At 42.4% G+C, this 23,159-nt stretch overlaps 1 protein-coding gene across 4 annotated transcripts in view; it reads right to left on the bottom strand.

The window, feature by feature from the left end:
• Positions 1–2,922: 2,922 nt before the first annotated feature.
• shq1 (SHQ1, H/ACA ribonucleoprotein assembly factor) overlaps positions 2,923–23,159 on the bottom strand; it is a 47,813-nt gene continuing 27,576 nt past the window's right edge. For all 4 annotated transcript variants that reach the window (XM_067504667.1, XM_067504670.1, XM_067504671.1 and 1 more), the window contains 2 exons: positions 22,934–23,054; positions 2,923–14,133 (listed from right to left, as the gene is read on the bottom strand). In XM_067504667.1, coding sequence (XP_067360768.1) covers positions 13,494–14,133; positions 22,934–23,054 — 761 coding nt within the window. In that variant the 3' untranslated portion in view covers positions 2,923–13,493. The remainder of the gene's footprint in view (positions 14,134–22,933; positions 23,055–23,159) is intronic.

Here is a 23,159-nt window from a genome sequence, read left to right as displayed (position 1 = left end):
AACTAAAGTCAGGGTATCAGCAAGATACCAATTGTTATGGTAATAAGTTTTTTTTTTTTTGGTCTGGCTTGTGGTAGTGCTAGAATAAAAGTCAGAGGATCACCACCATCGTCATGGGACAATGAATGTCTGTGCAACCTTTATGACAATCCATTTAATAGTTGTAGAGCTATTTTAGTCTGGAACACGTTTTGCCACGCACAGAAAAAACGTTTGTGTCTAATCATCAGTGATCTGGTGAAGCAAACTGTACATTCAAAGAGCAGGACCAGGATGTGCTGAGGAGCTGCTCCTACTGATTTAATGCAGGAGAAACACACGTCAACAGACTCTTCACACATTTCTTCACACATCACAGACCCGCATATCTAATCACAAGACAGGTCGAAGAAGCACTTCCTGATAAACCCTATATGTTCATGTCTCTAATGGCCCCACATAGCATGAACAATTTGCAGTCATAACATTGTGAGAAGGGCTGTCATGTGAGGAGAAACACACCATTAAGAGTCAAGCAGCTGTGTCAGATCAGACATTTCCACAGCTCGCTGCTTTGTCATGTCAGAGAAGGTTGCAGCTTGTCCACTGAAGCGAGTGTTTGCACGGTGGAAACAGGCCCAGGGCAGGTTATGTGTGCTGCACTCATCCATGTAACTGTAACATGTAAAATACTCTCTTTTCCTCCCTTATGAGTGTGTGTGTTCAGGATATTTTGGCTGAGTTTGAATTATGATAACACGGTGGACAGATGCACACAGGCCTGTGTGTCACTGTGACCAAGGCTGCGTTGAGCACATGAAACTCATGAAACTGCATAAGTACAAGAATAAAAATATCAAACATATATTTCGAACATTGTTTTTTTTAATTCAAGGATTAGAATTGACACCTTGCAACTAAGCATTAGACACCCAAAAGCTGGGCTTCAGGTCAGGTTAAGGTCCACAAAGAATGGTTGTCTTGTAAACTGATCTGTTTTAAGGCTGACTAATAAAAGGACTTCATGTGTTAAAACAGATTTTCTAAAAATGAATGATTTAATCAGGATTTACTCTGCTTTTCGACACTATTAACAAAACTGAGGTAAGTGTTTAGAGAAATACAGGACGGAAATGCTTCCATTACATTATCCTGTTAAAAAAATATACACAGTCTTCAATATTTGCCACCTGTAACTGGTCAAATTATGATAAAAGGGTGTGATGCCAAATGCTGTACAGACCTTCATTGTGCACACTGACTGATTACTGAAACCGTAATTGTGTGACTTGGACACATCATTTGGAATGAATCCAGTCTTAGAGCACCACATACCTGCACTCAGTCGAGGGGGATCAGTCCAGACAGTCCAGCCAACCGAGCCAACTGCACACTGCACCCCAGATGACTCCTCTTGATCCACAGCCGCCTTTTTCGAAGCTTTCATTATGTTGTTAGAGGCTCTTATTTCGCGCACTTCTCCATTTCAAAGAAGATGGCGTGTGGGGTGTAGAGACTGCCCTGTGAAGCCTCTGCAGCCCACCTTAATGGGCTCGCAGCAGGTCTTTCACCAAGGCCTTTTACATTCCTCTTCCAGTTCACAATATTGGTCCTTTTTCTGCTCATGTTCCACCTCTATGTGGACTTTCCTATGTATAGTGAGTTTCAACATGACCATTTGCTTGGACCAGTCAGATGATAGGACCACATCTGGCCGGAGAGTTGTCCCTGAAATTTGTTCCACCTTCAGCTGATGGATTTTAAAGACTTTGTTGAGCCATCAACTTGACTAGAGTGTTATCACGAAGTTTTCAGCACAAACATTTTTGCAGACATGTTTAAAATGAATTCCCTGACTTTCAATGTGCATGTGCCAAGATCAAGTAGGTAACTATAAGACACGTTGGCCTGAAATTTTCTTCAGACATGTACAGTATGTTCCCTGAAACTGTGATGATCCCTGTACTTGTTCTCTATTATGATTCTCAAGTCAAATTGGTTTTGGTCCAGTATTTTTTTTTAATGACCATATACCAAGGATGCGTGTTCCTGAACAAAAACGGCCAGATGTTCTTGAGTTTAGTTTCTTAGTTTATTAGTTTCGGCTATTGGTTCCACATGTTCCTTCTCAGTCTATAGACGATTCAGTTTCATTAAAATAATCATTAAGATAAAGCTCAGTGGACTCTAAATGAATTGTAAAATAGCTCAACTTAGTCAGGACCTTAGTTCCTTAGACCAAATGCTGCCACACTGAATAAACATTTCCCTCTTGTAACCTATCAGATTACAAAATGTTATTTTACAGCTAATGCAGAATCAACTATTACCCAGCTAATTGGTGGATCATATTATTCAAACATGCTTTATTCACCAACAAACTGCTAAAATCTTAAACTTATCCAAACATTGCAGGGGAGCATAGTATAACCCTTTTACTCCGGGACACAGCGGGACTCTCTGGAATGAAATAGTGTTATTATTAACTGTCAATCACAATTGGAATTACCTCCAGTACGCAAGTTCAGAGGGCCTGAATTAAGTGATATTAGAGACCATTGTGACTCCTTAAAAAACATTATTGTTTTATTATTTCTAGAGAGAAGTGGGCACTTTTTGAATGGCAGTCAACTGCACAGAGCTGAGAGCTGAATAATAACTTTACGATGGCAAAATCAGAAAAGGCAGAAAAAGCTTTTCTTAGTATTGTTGCTAAGCTGTCAGGAGTAATGGACCTCCAAAATGGTGGCCAGATGATGTGTTAGGCCATTCTAAAGTCCTTGAGAGATAAAAATAAATTCCCACAAAGAACCAGCCAACTGGCCTGACACACAGTATGTTACAAAGCCCACACTGTGTGATTCAGACTCAGAGTCAAAGACTGTGGTGAACTCAAATTCAAATGTGCTTGTCCACAATGAAAATCAATAGACAATATAACAGGATGGAGAGAGGGCAGGTAAAACAAAAGTAAGTAATATTTATTTATATAGCACCTTTCACAATGCTTTAATACATGTAAAAAAGAAAAAAATAATACAGACAATAAAAATTCAAATCTAAATTAAAATAACACAGCAACGATGCGACCATAAGAGTCCAGTCAGCTATTAGCTCATCTGAAAAGAAGAGTGTCTTCAGTTGCTTTTTAAAAGGATCAGCAGAATCAGCCACACACAGAGCCAGGGGCAGGGCGTTCCACAGTCTGGGAACCACTGACTGAAAAGAAAGATCCCCCCGAGTTTTAAAATGGGTTTTAGGGACCACAAGCAGAGGAGCCATAAAGGGTCAAGAGGAGGGGTCAGGAGCCCGGCCATGAAGGGCTCTATAAGTGGGCCTCAGAAGTTTAAAATCAATTCTAAATTTGATTGGTAACCAGTGAAGAGAATGTAAAACCGGTGATGTGGGATCTTCTACTGGTTCCTGTTAAAAGCCTCGCTGCTGAAGACGATTTATAACATGTTTGTTAAGACAAGTAAAGAGGGAATTACAATAGTCCAAACAAGATGAGATAACAAGCATGTCTGGTCACCTCTAAATCTACACTAGACAACATTTTCCTCACTTTAGAAATATTTTAACCAACTGCCCTGAATGTTGATCGGAGGACATACAGTAGATTGATCAAACACAACACTGAGGTTCCTGAGGCCTGACTGAACAGAGGAGCCCAAAGAACCAAGATGTGGCCTGATCTGTGGAATTTTCTTATCTGGGGCAATGATCAAAGTTTCCATCTTTTTTGGATTTAGTTGAAGGTAGTTATTGCCCAACCACTGCTTCATACAAGACAAGCATTCCAACAAGCTAGACAACAAAACAAATAAGGAGCACGTTACCTTGATTTAAGGCCAAAAAACACAAACACTAATAAGTTACATTGATACCAATCAGGCCAAACAACAGCTAACAGGCTGATGGCAACAAATCACACTTTCTACAATTTAAACAGACATGATCTCACTTGTTTGGAAGGTGACAAGATGCTCACTTTCTCTCCAAGCTATTGTCCAGAATCAATGTCTGTTCTCAGTTAAAGTCTGTCACCACTCCCCCCGTCACATTCTCGCATCCTCCAACACGCTGGATTGTTGTGAGATAGCTAAGCTGTACATTTCCCAGAAGGAAACTCCTGGCACTAGACTTTCCGCTATACGGTGCAGAATGTTTTTCTCCACATCTCCTCTATCACTCTGAGATGATACTGAGAATTATCCACTCTTGGATTTATTCACTGCTGCCTCTCTGACCTCTTCCTCTCCGAAGCAATGTTTCTGCCAGAGTTGAACACTGAGCACTCATCGGGCTCCTTGACATGTACACAGCGTGAGGAAAAAAATCAGCGAGGTCAGTTTTTCAAGAGATCTCAAACGGTGTCGATTAAACAAGAGAGAAAAATTCTGTTATGCTTTTGGGCCATTTCGCTTGCTTCGATAAATGATATCATGAAAGTTTGCGTCACAGATACCCATAGAACATGTTTATACTCTATCTCTATAGAAAAGATGGCCTGATAAGATAACACGTGTAGATGCATAAAGTTTATATTTCATTCATGCATCTAACAATCCATTAGCAGACAGGTCACTGGGCAGCCGGAGGCAGACAGACAACTGTTCGAGCGAGACCGAGATGAACACTTTCAATATTACTCTTCTCTTCATGTTGGATTTAAATGAGATTATAAAACGAATACTGCATTTTTATGCTAAATATGATCAACTACCAGGAATTCTAGAATAAAGGCTGAAAAGCCTGTGAAAGAAGGTAGCTTGTATAAAGATAGCACATTTAAAGAATAACCTTGGTCATTTCCTAACCAAACCGTATTCTCCACAATCACCATAACGATACTGAAACCAGCACTGAGTCTTTTTCACTTACGTTGGGTTAGTTGTCAAGCTGCAGCCTGGATTTTCTTGTTTGGTGATGTCATTGACTACATTGTTGTTCGACCACTATTAAAAGCACATCAGCCAGACATGCTGAGACACATTGTTGACATATGTCTTAATTCTAAAATCGGCATCCTTTCTATTTTTTACAATTATCAAACCACATGCTCTGATTTGAAACTTACTTGTGTTTTATTCATTGAGCTACGCATGTACAACATTTACACAACAGACTGCAGCTTGACAACTAACCAAACGTGAGTAGAAAAGATTCAGTGTTGGCTCAAGCATCTGTATGTTGGTTGTGGACAATATGATTAATTCAAAAAATTACCAATGTTATATTATTAAAGACTAAAGCATAAAACCAAGAAGCTGTGTTTTTTTTTTCCTGGGTGGCTCTTTACAGACCACAACTAGCTGTTTGCTCTGGTTCCAGTCTTTTAGATAAGACAAATTAACAGGCCCCAGCATTCAAATTAAGCAAACGGCCATAAGACTTGAATTAGTTGAGCTTATGAACTAACATGGCCATGTTTAGGGTTTTGTAAAGACTAGTCAAATAATTAACTTCAGGAAATAACTAGAATAACTACAATAACTTTTCCTTCTCCAGCTTCTCACACACTCGACTGTCATCATTTCTACGGCTTCTTTATTTTCATTTTGTGACAATTATCTGTGCTCACTGCGTTTTCTTACTTCTTGTCAACAACAGAAATGATTATCCCACTAGACTACAACTTCAAAAAGTGAATTTGTATGTAACACTGTTGTCCCACAGGAGAAGTAACATTTTATATCATGTCTCTGTTCACTTGAAAAAGGTCCTGTTGTCTCCTGATAAGATTCTTAACAGGACATACCATGTGCCCCGGTGTTACCCGAGGCTGAGGGGGGGAAGTGTGTGAATGAGCGCACACAGTTTGTCCACACAATGGTAAATCTACCAGTGCTGCTGATATCCCAGAGCTTTTGTGAAGAATAGAGTCTCCACACTCAACTGGCAGAGACGAATTCTGCGTGGGCGGGCAGGCGTCTCATTGATTTTTGTGCCGGAGAGATTAGTGCAGGAGGAACACACTTTTAACCTGACTGAAAATCCTGCTCTTCCATCATCCTCCCTCTCTGATCATTGAGATCAGAGGATGGGCTGGACTAGGCTGCTAACAGATGCATTACCAAAATATGCATCTCAGGTCTTTTGATCTGTAACTGAATGTTAATGTTATTTAATTGAGAAAGTATGAGGGGGATGTAAATGCACATGGTTCTAATTAAAATAAAAGAGGTTTATTTGGGCATGCAAGTTAATTCTTGACCTTTGTGAGCAGTGTATGTAACACAATATTGTAAGTTAAGACGTCCACGTTGGGAAATTACATATGGTCTTCATCCCGCAAGTGAAACTGGCTCAGTTGTTACGAATGATCAAAATGGGAACTCTTCATATGACTATCACAGAACTGTGATAAAGAATTATTCAACATGAGGGGAAATCGTTAACTGTCTCTGCTCATAGATGGTCTTTGGCATCGGATAATAATTAGCAGATGCACACAAAAAGTATTGAATAATTGTAGTCAGTACCAGCTTTTCTCAAGATGTTTATTCAAGAAAAATATATTGGAAACAAACTTTTTTTTAAGAGGAGGAAATAGACATTGACATTTGATACTGCGTGCTTAGTTGGACGTGCCATGCTGACCTATGGAGCTAAGACTAAAGGTTTGGTGTGTGACAAACAAACTAATTTGCACAGTGTCGTCTGTTTAAAAATTACATCATCATTGTTCGCAAAATTGGACACGTCACAGTTAGTCCTGACATTCTGCATTGCCGGCATGTAAAATATTTTCTGTAAGGCCTAACCCCACAGTTATCAGAAAAACAGCCTTGACATTACTCGCATGGTGAAAACACTCAGCAGGCAGAACGGAATAACTCTGTACACCTCACAAGAGTGAGCCGGCATCTCCCAGCATTTGGCCAACACTCAAAGCTATTTTTCCCAACTTAGAACACATGGCAGAAATAACCGTATGAAATGGGCATGTTTGGTGGACTACTGGTTTGGGAAATGTCAAATGGTAAAATCATTCAAAAATCAATTGTGGAGCGGGCTTTGAACATTTGTTTGTCACAGTATGAGACAAGTAATCAAGTAATCTCCATGTAAAAAAATCAATAAAATGAAACAACCTGTCAAATACTGTCAAGAAGTCAACACACCTTCAGAGAGCTCAAAGTCCCCATTTATAAACACACACACACACACACACACACACAGGTGCTCCAGTACTCTCCTGTGCCATTTGGATCAGCTTAAAGTTAGGCAAATGAGCCGCTCTGCCATGGTTCAGAGGTCAACAGGCTGAGTAAGTGAATCCAGCTCCCTTATCAAGTGCAAGCTGGTTATCTGATAGCTTCCTTCCTCCTTTAAAGCGCAGTCAGTCGGCTCGCAACCAGTCTGATACTGTTCCTACAGCTTTGCACAGCATTACCATACAACATGGGTATTCTGTCGCTCTGATGTCAGAAAAATCCAGTGAGCTGCCAGTCACATCACGCCAGATGTCGATGGCAGAACTGAGGTCCCACATTCTGTAAACCTAAAGACACTTTCAGCTTTTGACTCTTGGTTAACAAGCTCGCTAGAATGTTTCATTAGCTTCAAGTGAGTTTCTTTGATGAGAAACAGCAGAAACCTTCCCAAGAAACTAGAAAGAAAGTCTGAGCATGAAGTTCATTCAGCCACCTTTTTAAAGGCGCGCTTCACTGACAGTGATTTTCCTCCACCTCCTCCCTCTCCTTTAACTTCCACTCTTCACTCCCTAAGCCCCCAATTTTTTTCCTGTCTTTTAATGCCATGTGTCAGCTGGGAGGCATGGAGCTGTACCATGCAGATGTAATCTACACCTCTCCGTGCAAGGGAACTGCGATTGAATCGCGACAGTCAGCCAATCCATGATGTGTTGACAGGTTCAGCATAGTGACACATATGTAGGTATCTGCTTTCAAGTAACACCCCCTGGGGGGGGGGGGGGGGGGGGGGGCAAGGAATATTGTAGAAGGCCAACTTTTTGTGATCTGTGAGGAATGAGAAAGGTGCTGGAAGCCCTTCACAACTTGGAGGGATGACACACGGGTCAGCTGACACCTTGTTACAGAGAACTGAAAAAAAGAGTGAACTTAAAACGACAATATGCTGTTAGTTTTAGCATGAGATTGGAAATCAGCTCTGCCCAGCTCTTCCTCACCCTGCTCTGCTACGCTCCGCCTCGCCTAGTTTCTCATGCACCACCTACATTGAGTCATTTGATATTTTCTGGTTTCTCAAGTATGACCACTTCTTCTTCACAAAAACAAAGACGGTGACAGGAAATGATCACAGCAGCAGCAACTATTATTTACCTATTTACACAGTGAGATGCAATTGTTACAATAAACAGTAGCTGTAAGTGTTTAATTGTCGGTTTGAATGAAAATTAAGTGAAAGCAAAAATGCTATTGGGCGCATAAAATTATAGAAAACTAAAACTAAGGAGGCATGTAAAAAAACAACTAAATCTTTTTCCTCCTGTGAAAAATGACATCACCTCCTGTCAGCATCTTTGTTTTTCTGAACAACACATTGCCATACAGGGGAACCAAAAGAAATTTGATCATTTTATATCGATTCTTTTTTAATCCAGAGAGCTAGATAGAGTCGGAGGATTTGGGAAATACCTGCCGAATTTGGGTGAGTGCTGTCACACGATTGAAAAAAGGATTGAAAAATGGTTACTACGTACTGTTATACAGGTTATATGGAGAGTCAGTACTGGCACAGGTTGGTGCCCAGGGACTTCAAGTTGGTATTATTATGAAATAATAAGAGAATGCTCAAAAACATACTAATCAAGCAGGAATACATTTAATCCTCAGATTGGTTAGAAGGGTGAGTTTTGCATAAAAAATAACTAAGAGCGAATATTCCTGCACTGTTTGACAGCACCTCTTCACATTAAGCTCCAGAGCATATTTCAATTAAAAATATTTGTATGTTTTTTTAAAAGCCATTTCTGCATCTGAAGTTACATATTATAGATTTGAGCTGCGTAGAAGGGGAAAAAAAAAAAAACACAAACCACAACGGACAGGGTGAAGTGAGTGTTTGAGAGACAAAGCATGAAACAGGAAGAGCCGATTAAGGCTGGTGCAGTGCACTACCTGCAAAGAGAGCCGTGGAACCAGAGGATGAAAACACGGCAGGATGAAGTTGTGTTCTGCTCCAGCGGCTGTGATCGGGGTGGAAAGTCCACGTGTTTGTTTGCTTTGCACATATCAACAGAAGCCCCACAACTGACACTGCTGAGTGAATCTCGGAAAAGGAGCCAAGTGAGTTTCAGTGTTTAAGTGAAACCCAAAGCTTTTATATGTGTCAAGATCTTGTGTCAGTAATGTCAGGGGAGCTTGTCTGCAGAGTGCTCGAGGAGTACAAGCATGAGAAACCTTTGTTCGCTACTTGTTTGCAACATACTAACATCCGTGAGGCATCGTTAGTCTGAGGCTCAGCCTGCTCCGCTCTGAGCCCCGAGGTGCACAAATGTGGACTTCACATGAAGGCTAAAGGGCCCCGTCCTGTGAACATAAGGCAGAGCCAACAACAAGCACCGCATCTGAGGTTCAGTGCTTTTCCTTTTGACGGCGCTCTCATGTGTCTGCCTGTAAAACATAAGAGGCTGAGCAGTGATTGTTCAATCGAGCATAGCTTGAAATGAAGTGATACACCAGCAACAGCTTGTTGCCACCGACCACAAAAGCTATACCCAGTTTATTTTGATTTCCATCCTGTGCTGCTGTGATTCCAAAGTCATAAAAAAATTGCGCTCAGTGCCATGAAAGCAGAGCAGGAGAGACGTATGTATACATACATATATCAGCAGAGCAGTCTAAGAGGGAGAACGGAAGAGAGCAACAGCGTTGGTTTGTCTTCTCCAACTCCCCCTAGCACTTAGAGGTTCCCTCCAGCTCACTCTCACACTGCAATATTAATCAGATTTGACAGCTGTTTTATCTGTGAAAACAAACAGAGGACCAGAGTTTTCTCGCAAAGACATACGCTTGAACGTGGACCAGCTCAGATAAGGAACAACTGTTGTGGACAGAAGAACAACCGGCATTTGAGACAGCACAGTGTGGAAGCAGCCTCATTAGAAATGAGCTGTTGGTTACCCACATGAATTTATGACAATCTGTGTTCAATCTCAGTGCCTGGGTGAAGGGTTTGGACTGTTTGTAAAGTGGAAGAGTATGTAGTTCAAAATGTGCATTAAGCCATCAGCAGGTCAGAGATGGAAGACGTCGAGCCTCATGCGTGGCTGCTCTTCTAGATGACTCTCTGCTATCTTAACACTTTAACAATGTCCCTACAATCCTCAGTGAACTTCACAAGGCGGCATAACGTCCTGGCTCACACACACACACACACACACACACAAACACAGCTCCGGCACGGCAGAGGCAATTTGCAGCATTAAGCTGCCTGATAGCACATGTCCACTGAGAGTTAGGGAGTGATTTAACGGACATTGCTCACACCAATTAGAGGGAATCAGCGAGGCAACGCTACTGACGACAAGTGGATGCCAGCGCTGTCAACACCCAGCCACACGTATAAGCTCCCACACACTGCGGAAAGGTTTTTTTTTTTTTTTGGCTGTTTCTTTTGTGATTAGGAGCATGAAAATAGCCCATTTAGATAATCCCTCCCTGTCAGCAGTGTCAGCCACTGAAAGACTCCTGACATCCTGTGCACTCACACCCTCATTACCATATGCCAGTCATTTCCAGAGCAGCCTGCTCCTCGACTCTCCTCCGGCCCAGCCTGGAGTGAGATGACATACTACAGCACGAAGGCCACACTAGAAACAGGGGGCACAAAAGATTTCTATTTGGGCCCCCGCTGCAAGACTCAGGCCCCGGAGAGCACCTGATTCATTTCTTCTTGAGGGCTATTAATCTTTTCAAGCACCAGAATCACTTTGCCTCTCAGGAACGAGATGAGATTGAGTTTTTCTATTACAATCAACCAGAGGCAGTGTGTGGCAGGAAGAGAGGGGGCCAATGACGACACTGTCCTTGCAGCTGCCTTTTCTCATTTAAAACAAAAACAAGGAAGGGAATACATTATTACTTCAGAGAGATGATTTTGAAATTTCCATTCAAAGTGAGGCAAGCAAGGTCACATACACTGCAGTTCCACGAGTTGCTATTGTGTATGAACGAGCCAAATGTCTCACTCAGGCAAACCTGAACGATTCCAAGATTTCATGTGTTAGTTGGTCAAAGTCTTCCTTTTTGCACATGCAACAAATGGCATTAATATTCATGAGCCTAACATATACTGTACTTGCTTTTAACTACTGTGTTATCCTGTGTTTCTTCGCAGCATTTTGTGTGCATGTGTTTTGACATAATAACAGATAACATGACGCCTCCGCAACATGAAGTTTACCAGCAGTACACCGTATATAAGAATATGAAGGTCAGCAGCACATTCTGAACCATATCACAAAGCAAAAGTCTTCAGGATAAATAAAACCATAATGGAGCTGATATAATTCCCTACATGTAGAAATATTCCCTTAGGATTATTCAGTCGAAATAATACAAGTGCTATATACATGTACTGTTGCATCCCCATCTCTTGATTTGGCAATAATAAAACTGTTCAGGAACCGAGAAGCCCAGGTGTTGTGACCTTGAAAGCAACTTTTTTTCCCCTATTCTTGCTTGGTAGAACATCAGCTAACAACTCACGGCTTCCTTTTTCAACATATGTTCCAAAAAGATTTGGAAATTTTGACTCATGAGAGCACAGGACACTTTTCTACTTTCGCCTCGATCCATCTTTAAAAGATGTCAGGCTGAGGGAGGGTAGCAGAATTTCCGGATCTTTTTTATAAATGGTTGTTTTTTTTTTTGTTGCATGCCATGTGCACACAAACATTTAGACATACTGCAGCCATTTGTCTGCTCATACTTTGTATGGCAAATATATAATTAATCTTGATGGGCTTTACCTTCACAATCAAACATGCACTGTTGCTAATGGGCTAATTACTGAGGTAGTACATTTGAGTCCTGAACACACAACTCCAGTGATTTAGACCCTTGAGGGTCAAAGAGTCAAACTAGAGCATAACTATCTCATTAATTACTGCCTTGTATAATTTATCAGCTACGTTCATTAAAACATGGCCTAGTCTGTTGAAAAATGTCACCTGGAGTGAGAAGTGAAGAGTATTAATTGCAGGAGAACCAAATAAAGTGCCGAGCTTGGCCGTGGAATCCAGATGCCTGCACTAATGGAGGAATACTGAGGCCACTTTAAGATGAAAAACGGCAGCGGAGCCCAGTGTCACTTAATCAATGTGAAACCCCAGCGGGGAGAAGGAACCACCGCCTGTGGGCGACACACTGTCCCCAGACTCATGTCCCCAGAATGAAGGGCCGACGCTCACAGTGTAACTCATCTCAGTCACAGCGATGATGGGGCTCACTCCCAAGGAGGGTGTTGCAAGGAGATTTGTCTCTTCTTGGGAGGTGCTTAACATCCCCATCCATCTCTGTAACACCACACTACAGACACGGCCTGCCTAAGGAGCCATCATCACCGGTGGCTCTTGAGCGGCCTTCACTCACACTGGATGAAATTCTCCTTGAAAAACCTTAAAGCAACAGCGTGGCTCCGCTTGGTCGGTCACTCCCTCTATGTGGACACAGACACCACTGAGCTGGTCACAGAGTCAGTTTGTCTCTGCTGGGCCTTTGCTCCTTTATCTCACAGCTGCTTCTGGCCCCTGGGTGCTATTATCTCTCCAACAGCTCCCGTGCCGCAGCCTCGTTCGCAGACCTCATCTATCTGCCTGACATGTGCTTCCTTGTTTGTTTTCTCTCGCCTGCTAGACGTGGCTGATGATATTGAGCTGTGGTGACGGCACTCCTCCATTCATGCCAAATGAATCAATCACTCCTGCGTGCTTCGTGGTCCTGTTTAGTGCCGACAAAGTCTTTTCCACTTCAATCAATGCCGAGACTTTAGGAAAGGGTTTGTGCTTTTCCTACTATTTATTACGAAAAGAATAGCTCTCCCAAAGTAGCTCTGCCAGGCACTGAGTGATCTACAACAATGAACAATGACAAATGTTTGTCAGCTCCATAGATAGACATTCCTGTTTTGTCTATTGATGCCCAACAAGTTCTACAATATTACCAGATGTCAGTGTATTAAATTTAGTTCACAGATTCTTTGAATAATAAAAAGGAGCTAAAATAATCAATATTAAAGCAAACGCCATATGTGCAAAGAGAGAAAAATATTTGTAACACATGTAGGCATCTTTGACACAGAGCAGTATGACAACACATGAAGGAAATGAGAAGAGGAAGAGGCTGAGCTGCCACTTCTGTGTTTGAATGAAATGAGTAAAACTAAAAGCATTCACATGCTCTTTAAGAAATAAAAATAACTAATGAGGCATTTAATTTGTCAGTCGTAAAAATAAAGATTGATAATGGAAAGTCACTTTTTAGAGCACTAAAATCAGCACTTGAATTCACGAAGAACGGTGTCTATGATGAAGTCGCTGACATCATCATCTCATCATCATCGTTGTGCGTTCGGACAATGAGCAGAGGGTTTCGCTGAGGACTCGGCTCTAATAAAGTCCTGCTGCACGTCTCTTCAGTCTCTGCTGCAATGTTGCTCGACTGCGAGCACTTTCTCTCTGCTTCTGGGCTTGAGATTCTCAGCTCCTCTGCAACACACTTCCCCAGCTCCTGGATCAGCTGTCTGGAGCCTTCTGATGCTGAGGGGAGGGAGTCAGCTTTTCTCTCGGCTAAGAAGAGTGTGCGTGTAGGCTCCTGGGGGATGGGAGAGGCAGTGAAGGTGGGTTGGAGCTGTAGAGGGTTGTCCTTAGTCATCTCTCCTCCTCCTCCTCCTCCTCCCCCTCCTCTCTCAATGGACTCGCTAGAGCCTTGCCCTTCAGCCTCAGATTCCTGGCTCTCATCAGATGACTCTGTGTCGCTGCTGCTGTCACTGGAAGCGCTGCTGTCACTGCAGGATATCGGACCAGTCTTGGATGTTCCCTGCTCCTCTTCCTCTACCACGACTGTCGCTGCCTTCTCCAGCTCCTCAAGCTCCAGCTCCAAGTCTTTTTTCTGCAGGGAGGCATTTTGTAATGTTGCAGCCAAAGCTGTCACCTTCTTGGACCTGTTAGGAGGTGAGAAAGTTGAAAAAGTTGTTTTTATATTTTCGAAATATTGTGGTCACAAAGAGGAAAAAACAAAAAACAAGACATCCATCTACAACTACATCAGTAGTATCCAAGAGTAAGGCACAAAGATATCTGATTGACTGGATCTGCTTTCTGAAGACATAGCCACAGGATAACCATCTACAAATCTAATACCCATTAACTAAATCCCATTCTCATCTGAATGCTAAGCAGACCACAATTTGCAGCAGCGTGGGAGGCTCAATGAAATATGGAAATATGGATGTTTAATAATGTGGGGAGATGAGCAGCGCTGATACAAGAGGATTGGGCTCTTCTCCTCCCCCTAGTGCTGCTCTCCCTGCCAGAGGTGATAAGAGACTGAGAGTGATTACAGAGAAAGGCAGACCCCTCCTCCTCCACCTCGGTCTGCACGTGCAAACACACACACACTTTCACTTCTGCTTTCTGAGAGGCTAAGCCAACAGCTACAGGATGCACTCGTGCATGCACCGAGAGTTAGCTACTGTTACCAACCAGACTAAATGTGCAGAGGCTTTCACACTATGAAAGATTTTATTTTAATATTTTAAAAAAGGTTAACACTTTTCTTTGTAAACAGCTGAGCTATTTATTTCAGTTATTTTAAGAGCATCCAATGATCCAGGAGATGTTTAAATGCACACCAAAAAGAGGAAAAAGGTTATTATAGTGTCATTTGGAATGTTCTTTGTTAAACTATCAGGCTACAACAGGAACAAATTAAGTTGAACACTCGCCCACTGTGAGAACAAATTTTGCAGAAGAGAAGCAAAACCCAAACAGCAGCAACATGCTGTGAAACACTGCAGACAACAATGTCTGATTGCCATACAGAAGGCTGGACAGAGAATTGTGCCACGTTGCAGCCCCACAGTTAAATGTCTTAAAAGATTAAGACTCAAACAATGACGTTGTAAAGCAGAGCATTAAACAATACTCCCATCCTGTAGCGTCAGTTTTAAATCTGTGTCACAGAAGAAGACACAAGAGACTCCTTGCAGAGAGAGTTGGGTGTTTTGTTTCTGATGAATGTCCTCCTACAAGGTCCCATTTGTGTAAAGCCATCAGATTGTTGGGAGGCCCACCCCTGCACATTATTCCCATGCTGCCAAAAAAGTAAGTGCTTGCTATTCGTCCCCCAGGTCCAGTTAGGGCGTGTGTGCCACCCTCATTGCCATGGTGATTATGAGCTGACCTCTGCGGGTCACTGCAATTCAAATTGTGTCCATACAGGGTCAGATAAAGTGTTTGAGCTGTGCTGGTGTGTGCATGTGTAGGGGGTGTGTATGTGAGGAGGGGCTACCCTTCCGCTGCCTTTCACATTTTCACACACGGCTCCTTTTGCCCTCTCTGGCCCAATTAACCCACTGCTGAGCACCAGGATGGCTCCTTATTACCGTGCAGTCGTAATGAGCTGCCTATTCTGGAAAGTAAAGTGCTTATGGAAGCAGCGTGTAGGGGCTGTGCATTCATTTAAGACCTCGGGATTAACTGTGTAAACAGATCTTATAGTTGTGCTGTATTATGGAAACACACTTCCTCCATACACTGAGAAACAGAAACAAATCAGCTTTGAATGCCGGGGGAAAACAGGGGACAGAAGGCGCTTTTCTCATGCTCCCTAATCCAAAAATGTTTTGACAGTTTTCTCAGCCACATTGGGGCAGAATTTTTAAAACATTAAGCACCATCCTGCTAAGGCACATGACCAACTTGCCATCTCAGAACCTAGAAAAACATTGTGTTAAGTATTTCTATTATTTCTTTTTCTTCCTTAGGCCCAAATTGCTCCTATTAAATACACATCAGTGAGTCACACCGTTGGGAATGGGTGTTCCTTCATTAAACTACCATTGTTATCACAAATCATTTAGAGTTTTTTAGCAATGCACTTATGTAGTTTAGAATAGTTTCTTCTTTATTAGGAAGTAATGGCATTAGCTAGACAGACCGCTGAAGTCAAAAATACTGGGAGACATACTAATACACTACTGATTTCAGTCTTTTCATGGCGTACACTGTTCAGCCGCAACAATCATTGGACCTGGGGATTTTATGTACACAGGTTAGCATAGGCACTCTGACAGGGCTGTGGCTATCAAGCTTTGTACACAGACAACTGTGATCCACTGTGTTCTGACAGCTGTTGATCATGGTTACCGTAAACTTTTCCCATGCTGACCTCTGTGCATCACAACACTGAAACCACCAAGCAGTATTAATGGGGCCGGCACAGAAGATCTGCCTGGATGATGGTCACTTACTTTAGGATGAGTTGGGACAGTGCGGTAATGTTCAGTGAACCACCAGAAAATAAACATTCAGGGTGCTGCTGCGTAAAATGTGATGTGTGGCGAGTGGAGAAATGCTAGGAGTGTCACAAGGCAAAACCTGTGCACAAAGCACCCTACTCTCAATGCAAACAATTACAAAAAAGCTGCTCCACACCGCTAAAGTGCATCCTGTCTGTTTAGGCCCCTTAGTTTACATTTCAGGTCTTACTGGAACTTGAATGAGCACATACCAACTAAACAGTGAATTGTGCTTCTGCATGCTTTACGTAAGTGAACATATTATGATCTGAGGCAATTGCATATGTGTATGTTGTACAACTAGCGGTACACACCTCCTATAGGGGCGGTGTCATCAGAAAGAAGGTAAATGCACCCACATCTTAAATTAAAATGTCGCAAAGTAAAACTTAGGTGAAAAATTAATAAAAATGTTACCTGCACCAAATTTCAAGGCAATACATGCAACTGTTGCTGAAATGATCTAGTCTAAACCACAGGTGTATATCAACCAACCATCCCTTCACCAAGGGAATTAGCCTGGTTAATGTCTATGTGTGGGAGACTGATTTTCCAATTACAACAGTAGCATATACATGCAGCCCGATGGCTTACTTTCAAACCAATCTGAGCATTGCAAAAGAAAGATGAAACTGGTGGCATCACTACACACAATAAAGTCAAAACAAGACAGGACCTACTATGTTTTAACATAAAACCGCTGCATTCCTTGGATAACTCAGTCCAGCAGTTTGGTAGACTTCATGTGTAAAAGTCACTACAGCTCAGATCCTCAAGTCACTACTTACACTACTTAAATACAGAAAATTTAGACAATGACAACAGGATATGAGGGCAACAATCTAGCTTGGACTGATGATGATGTGTGTGTGCAGGTTGTATGGAGCCCGTTGGGGTCCCAGTCTCCATAAAATCCATGTTAGAGCTTCCTGTAGCAAGAGCCTCCTGCAGCACAGCCACTTCAAAGACTGCCCCGTATTCTCTTTCCCCCGTGGGAAGTCATTATTGAGTTAGCATTGGAGAGGCACACTTGTTTTCTCTCCCCTCCTATGCTCTGTGGTGGGAGAAGCTCGGCCTGCGGTGAATACAAAGGCTCTGACCAATGGGGGGGGGGGCGTTGATAATGTTGTACACAATCCAGTCATTACTACACCGCTGTTGTGGGTTGCCTTCATTAAACTGAGGAGGTGTGGCCTTTTCAAGGTTGGAAAACTTGTGTCAAGACAAAAGAAGCCTCCATCTGCTGAAGTCTTTGAATGAAAATGGCAAAGAAAGAGTGCATGTGTGTACAGTATGTGTGCTGCCTCTGTCTGTGAAAGAGCCGGGCTAAATTACAATCTGACATTTCTTTCATCAGGCTTGTGTTCAGTGGAAGAGCAACTCATTCAGCATGTCTGTGCTCTTGAAAACAACTCAGATAAAGCTTGTCTTCAGATGTATAAATCTGTGTAATGTGAGCACCAGATTTCCTCAGTGTAACTCACAAAATGCATCATTCACTGGCTGAGAGGGATAAAAAGCGACACTGGGAGATGTGATCCGTTAGTGTGACTGAATGCTGGAACGGTCCGAGTCTCGGGATGCCACTCCGATTCCAGAAATGAAAAACACAGATGTATTTATTCAACAAGCAAACGCTCAAGTTCGGATTTATAGCTGCCTAAGAAAAGGGCTAGTGTACTGTAGCAATGCCTTAAATATCTGTCGACTGTCAGGTGTGACAGTCAAGGTAATGTATGAAGACTGTGCAGAAATCCCCCAGTGCTTGGCAAAGAAAACTGCTGTACTGTAAATATCCTTTGGATTTTAGAGATTTGCTGGTTCGACTTTGACTTACAATACTCACAGCAGTTGTACAAACACACTGTTCTTTGTCCGTGCTAGTGATGTGGCTTTAGGCCTGGCGATGTTGGCTGGTCAGTGTGTTACTTTGCCCAGATTGAAATATCACTCCAGGATAGATATTCCTGGTGACTGAATGATGAACACCGGAGATCCTGTGGTTTTCATGGTGCACCACTGGCAGGTTAAAATGCTAAAATTATCCAATGAAACATCTCAATAGGTACAAGATGAACTGGCAGATACTTTGGTACAGGCATTCATGATTCTGAATCCCAAGGACTCTCACGAGCTTCAGAAATTTCTCAACAACTATTAATTGGACTAACATGATAACATGATTATGTTCTCCTCAGGGACTGCAATGACTTTGGTGAGGTCACCTGTAGCAGGACTGCCCAGGCCAGAACTTTAGTTTATGACCAAATACTGTTCTTGCAAGACTTCTTTACCATACTTTGTGTTTACTATTCCACTCCACTCTGCTTTGCTAAGAAATGTATTCATTTCAAACAAAGCAAAAATAATAGCTGATTGTTATGAGTTACTGGAAAATAAAAATAAACGATGACACGCAGACATCCCTTAAAGGCTTTTGCGGGTTGTAAAGAACTATTTAAATACCCATGCCACAACTGACAAGATCTTGTTGTGTTTCTCACTTTGACATTTTAGTTAAAAAAAAAAATCAAGTTGAAATTTTTATCATACCACAGTACATTCACTATTGTGGGTTTTGGTTTGCTCTGTGCTCCAAAACGGCAAAGCCCTCAGGCCTGGATTTCAAAGTTTTTTATTTTCACACTGCAACTTGAAAAGCTAAAATTTTTAGCTCTAAGTAACACTACTGCTGGGACTACTGTTGAGCTATTTCCTACAAACTATGTTCAGATCTTATCTATCTGCCTTAACGTCTCCTCTCTCACCTTTTGATTTACGTAATCCCTCAGACAATTCAGTTCTGAAATGGCATTAGTAGTTTTTCATTCTCGCAGCTTCATATTGAACTGTCAGTAGCCACAATTTATATATACAGTATCTAAAATGACAGTATTAGAAGGTTATAGACGGCTGCTTAATGGGACGTTATCTAAAAGCAGGGGCTGGGAAGAGAGAAAGAATCCCCACACTGTAATAGACTATAATAACTGAAGTGGGCACTCCAAATGTGGATAGGGGAAATTATGCAAACACGGTGTGTAAGGCTGTGTTTAAGATGGGCCTGTGTACTCAAGACAAAAAGCTGGAGTGGCCCCATGCTGGGAGGAAATCTGTACTAGTTATCCTTGTTAGCGGAGAGACATTTGCGTCTTTGTTCTCCCCAGCGGGGCCTCTAGGATCTCCTTCAGTGCTGAGGCTAACATTAGACAGAGCTGATCCATTATCCGTCTCAAAGCCTCCTGGACAGGGGTTGTGGGATACTGCCTGACCATTCCAGGGAAGTCCTTCCCAAAACACACCTGGTTGTCATGTCAGCTGTGTGGTTGGGATTTCTTTTATTTTTTTTTTTCAATTCTTAGGAAACAGCCCATAACCATTAAATGATGACACCTCAAATGCTCAGTGGGCAAGAGAATATTTCAGTAGTAACTACCTTCTGAGATAGAATCATGCACTGAGGTGAACTGGCCTGCTTGGAGGGGGGAATAACACCACGCACAAGTGCACTTTGAGGACATTTGACTGCCGGCCTTTGCTGACACCCAAGCTTGATCTTGTTGCCCTGAGATGCTCCCAGTTGTTGCTTCTCCAGATGTTTCTCCCTGTGGTGTAGCTGCTGTTTGAGCTGCTGACAGCTCTTCCCAATGGCCATTGTCACGCGCACAAAGCAGAAGATGAATGAGACGAGGAGGGAAGAAGAGAGAACATGTAGAAACTGAGCACTGCTTCACACGCTAAAAATAAAGCAAAAGAGAATGTCTACAGCTTCATATTTGGCAGCTTCTTTTGTTGTTTTCATGCTGTGCTGCACACATTCTTTTTTTTTCCTGATATACTCCTTTTCTTTAGTGAAAACAACACCCGCTGTTTATGGGGACTGCTCACTTCACACCTACCATTCACAATTATTTGAGTCTGTCCATTCAGCTGTTACATCGCGAGGCTCAGGCCATCCCTAAAACACTTCTTGTCAAATTTTCCAGTCTCTGGAGGAGTGTGTGATTGTCCAATTCACACAAGTCGCTTATAGTTAAAGACAAGTCGCAAATTCGTTCTACAAAAGACAAAGGAGCCAGATTTTTCGTTTCCACTAATGACTCCATCTGAAAACATGAATCTCACCTCACTTCCCTCCCCACCGACTAACCCTGGAGCACATTGCTTTCTGCTAGAATCTAATTGACCCAATTAATAAGGGTGGGTGGGTGGTTTTTAGTGAACCAGTGCTGAAAAAGGAAATTGTAGCCCTTCTGATTTAACCGAGGTACTGTAATACAACACCAGGCTTATAAGCTTTGTCTGTGCTGGCTGCCGCAAAGCTACGTTGGCCTCTCTCCAAGCTTTTTGATAAAGAGAGGGAAGACAAAGAGAGAAGAGTAAAGCAACTTTTTTTTTTTGGCAGTCCAGCAACTCTGCGGGGACTCTGGCATCTGAGGACCTTCAAAAGCTTACACTGATGCTAATGGACTGGAGAGGCTGCTGCTCCATTTGGAATAATGCTCCCTGCAAACAATTCAGAGATAATTAGGAATGGATGGGCGCGAGAGCCAAGTTAAAACAGTTTCCACAAAGGAAGTGTGTGTTAAATTCTGGAACGATGACCACAGAGGCAAAAACAAACAAACAAACAAAAAACAAAAAGGTTTCACATGACTAAGACAATGTGAAGAGCAATTTGCTTTGAGGTTGCACTCTTAGTCTTAGTGAGCAGGGTTCTGCCCCGACTGTGTGTGAAAGTAAAAGGCAGCGGCTGCCCTACGGCTTAAATCACACTGAAGTTTTTACGAGGCTGTAAATTTGAGACTGATCTCTCGTCAGTCAGAAGAACTTTAGGAGTAGAAATGCATGTGGGACAGCAAGAAGATTAAATAAATCAACCCCCAAGCCAGAAAACATCCATTAATCGCCATGTCTATCATGTGGCAGCTGATGGTGTCGGCCTCGGTGGCAACGGCAGCAGCAGGCAGTGACAAGATACAGGGATTGCACCAGAAGTATAGATTACATCTCGTCTTACCGCCTAGCTCCCAGAGACAACTCACTTAGCAGAGGATGACAAATCCTGCACGGGGGAATATCTTACAGTGAAAACAATGCCTTCGCGATCTGTCATCAAACCTGTCAGACGATACAAAAGGCCGCCACAACAAACTGCATGTATGATAGCTAAGGCTCGTCTGCGCAAATTGTTTCAACCCAGAGAGAGCAGTTCTTCGCTCTCCTGTGCTGCATTGCATTTTGACTGCTTTTAATATTATACTTTGGAAGACAGTTCCCAAAACCACAAGTGGAGACTGTATGGAATTTCTATTGAGCCAGAAAACTTATACAGATTCAACAAAAGGCAGCACACATTTAGATGCTTTCACTAGTGGTTGGAAAAAACAGTAGTGGTTTTAATATTCTGAATGTCTTTTTCTCAACATAACAATTATGTGAGGATTAAAAAACACAACTTTCTTTATCAATGGGAAAAACACAAAACCGAATAGGGGATCTGTACCAATTCAATTATCAACTGGATTGGATGGATGCAGGACGTAGTAGAAGTGAGCATGTTAGGTCAATCTGACATTTAGTTCCAGTGCACAGAGAGGAAAAAGGAGGAGCAGGGAGGAGAAGTGGTGCTCTGGAGGCCCCCTCAGTCAAGAGGAGACTAATTGAGTTTTTCATTGTGCTTACAGTGAGGGAGTATGTCCTAAAGAGAAAAGAGATCCCAGCAACTCTAAAGTGAGCTGATCTGGTCCTTCGTAGCATTTTTAAAGCACAATTCAAGTCTTCTGCTAAAAACATGTAGAAATAAGAATGTGAGAATGGGGGAGGGGGTGCGGGAGCACTCAATCCCTGCAGACCTTTTATCGTGTCTGCATCTGGGCGCCGAGCCTACAACATCAGGCACACATTTTTCAACTGGGCTTTTTCCAGACGAGCACACCACTTGGCTGAACTCTGGCCAAGAGTAAAACAGAGCTCATTACTGAATAATGTGCTTGCAGGCTCACATTCGAAATGTGTAAGTAATTGTAAAATATGTACTAGAAGGAGGAGAGTGCCATCAAAACCTGTATCATTTAGGAGAAAGAAATGCACATTTACCATTTTTGGCTTGAAATGTTAGTGGGGGATTACTCCCACAGAGTATGCAAGATATGAGCATTTAAAAGTTTTATACAGAGTGAACCTACTCAGGGCAACAGGCTCTTGTAAGACTCACGGATGGTCGTTATGACACACCATGATGGAGAAAAGAGAGATTGCATCTATCACTAGCTTTGTCACAGACCTGCTGTGACAAATGGCTGGTCTTATCCTCCTCCCTAAAGCACTGGTGCATCAGCTGCGCTAAGTTGCACTACCCTTAGATCTGGAGGTAATTCTCTGTAGACAAAGCTCTCCGAGGTGTGTGCGCATGCATTTGTGCGTGCGTCGGTGAACTTACTTGACTCTCTGGATCCAGATGCAGTAATCTGTGATGTACAGATCGTTTAGTATGTATGCTGGGTCATTCTCTCGGAAAACTTTGTGAATATCCAGCAGGCACTTAAGGACGCAGGCTTTCCCTGGGCACAGGCAGAGAAATGGAAAAAGAGTGTTATTTGCACTCAGCATTAAGAATGACAATGCACTCCAGCTGCTGGCAGACACAGCATGCATCTAAAGGCTTG

This window comes from Channa argus, chromosome 5 (genome assembly GCF_033026475.1).
Source record: "Channa argus isolate prfri chromosome 5, Channa argus male v1.0, whole genome shotgun sequence".
Lineage (NCBI taxonomy): Eukaryota > Metazoa > Chordata > Actinopteri > Anabantiformes > Channidae > Channa > Channa argus.
The sequence above is the reverse complement of the archived record's forward strand: the minus strand, read 5'-3'. Positions and strand labels throughout refer to the sequence as shown.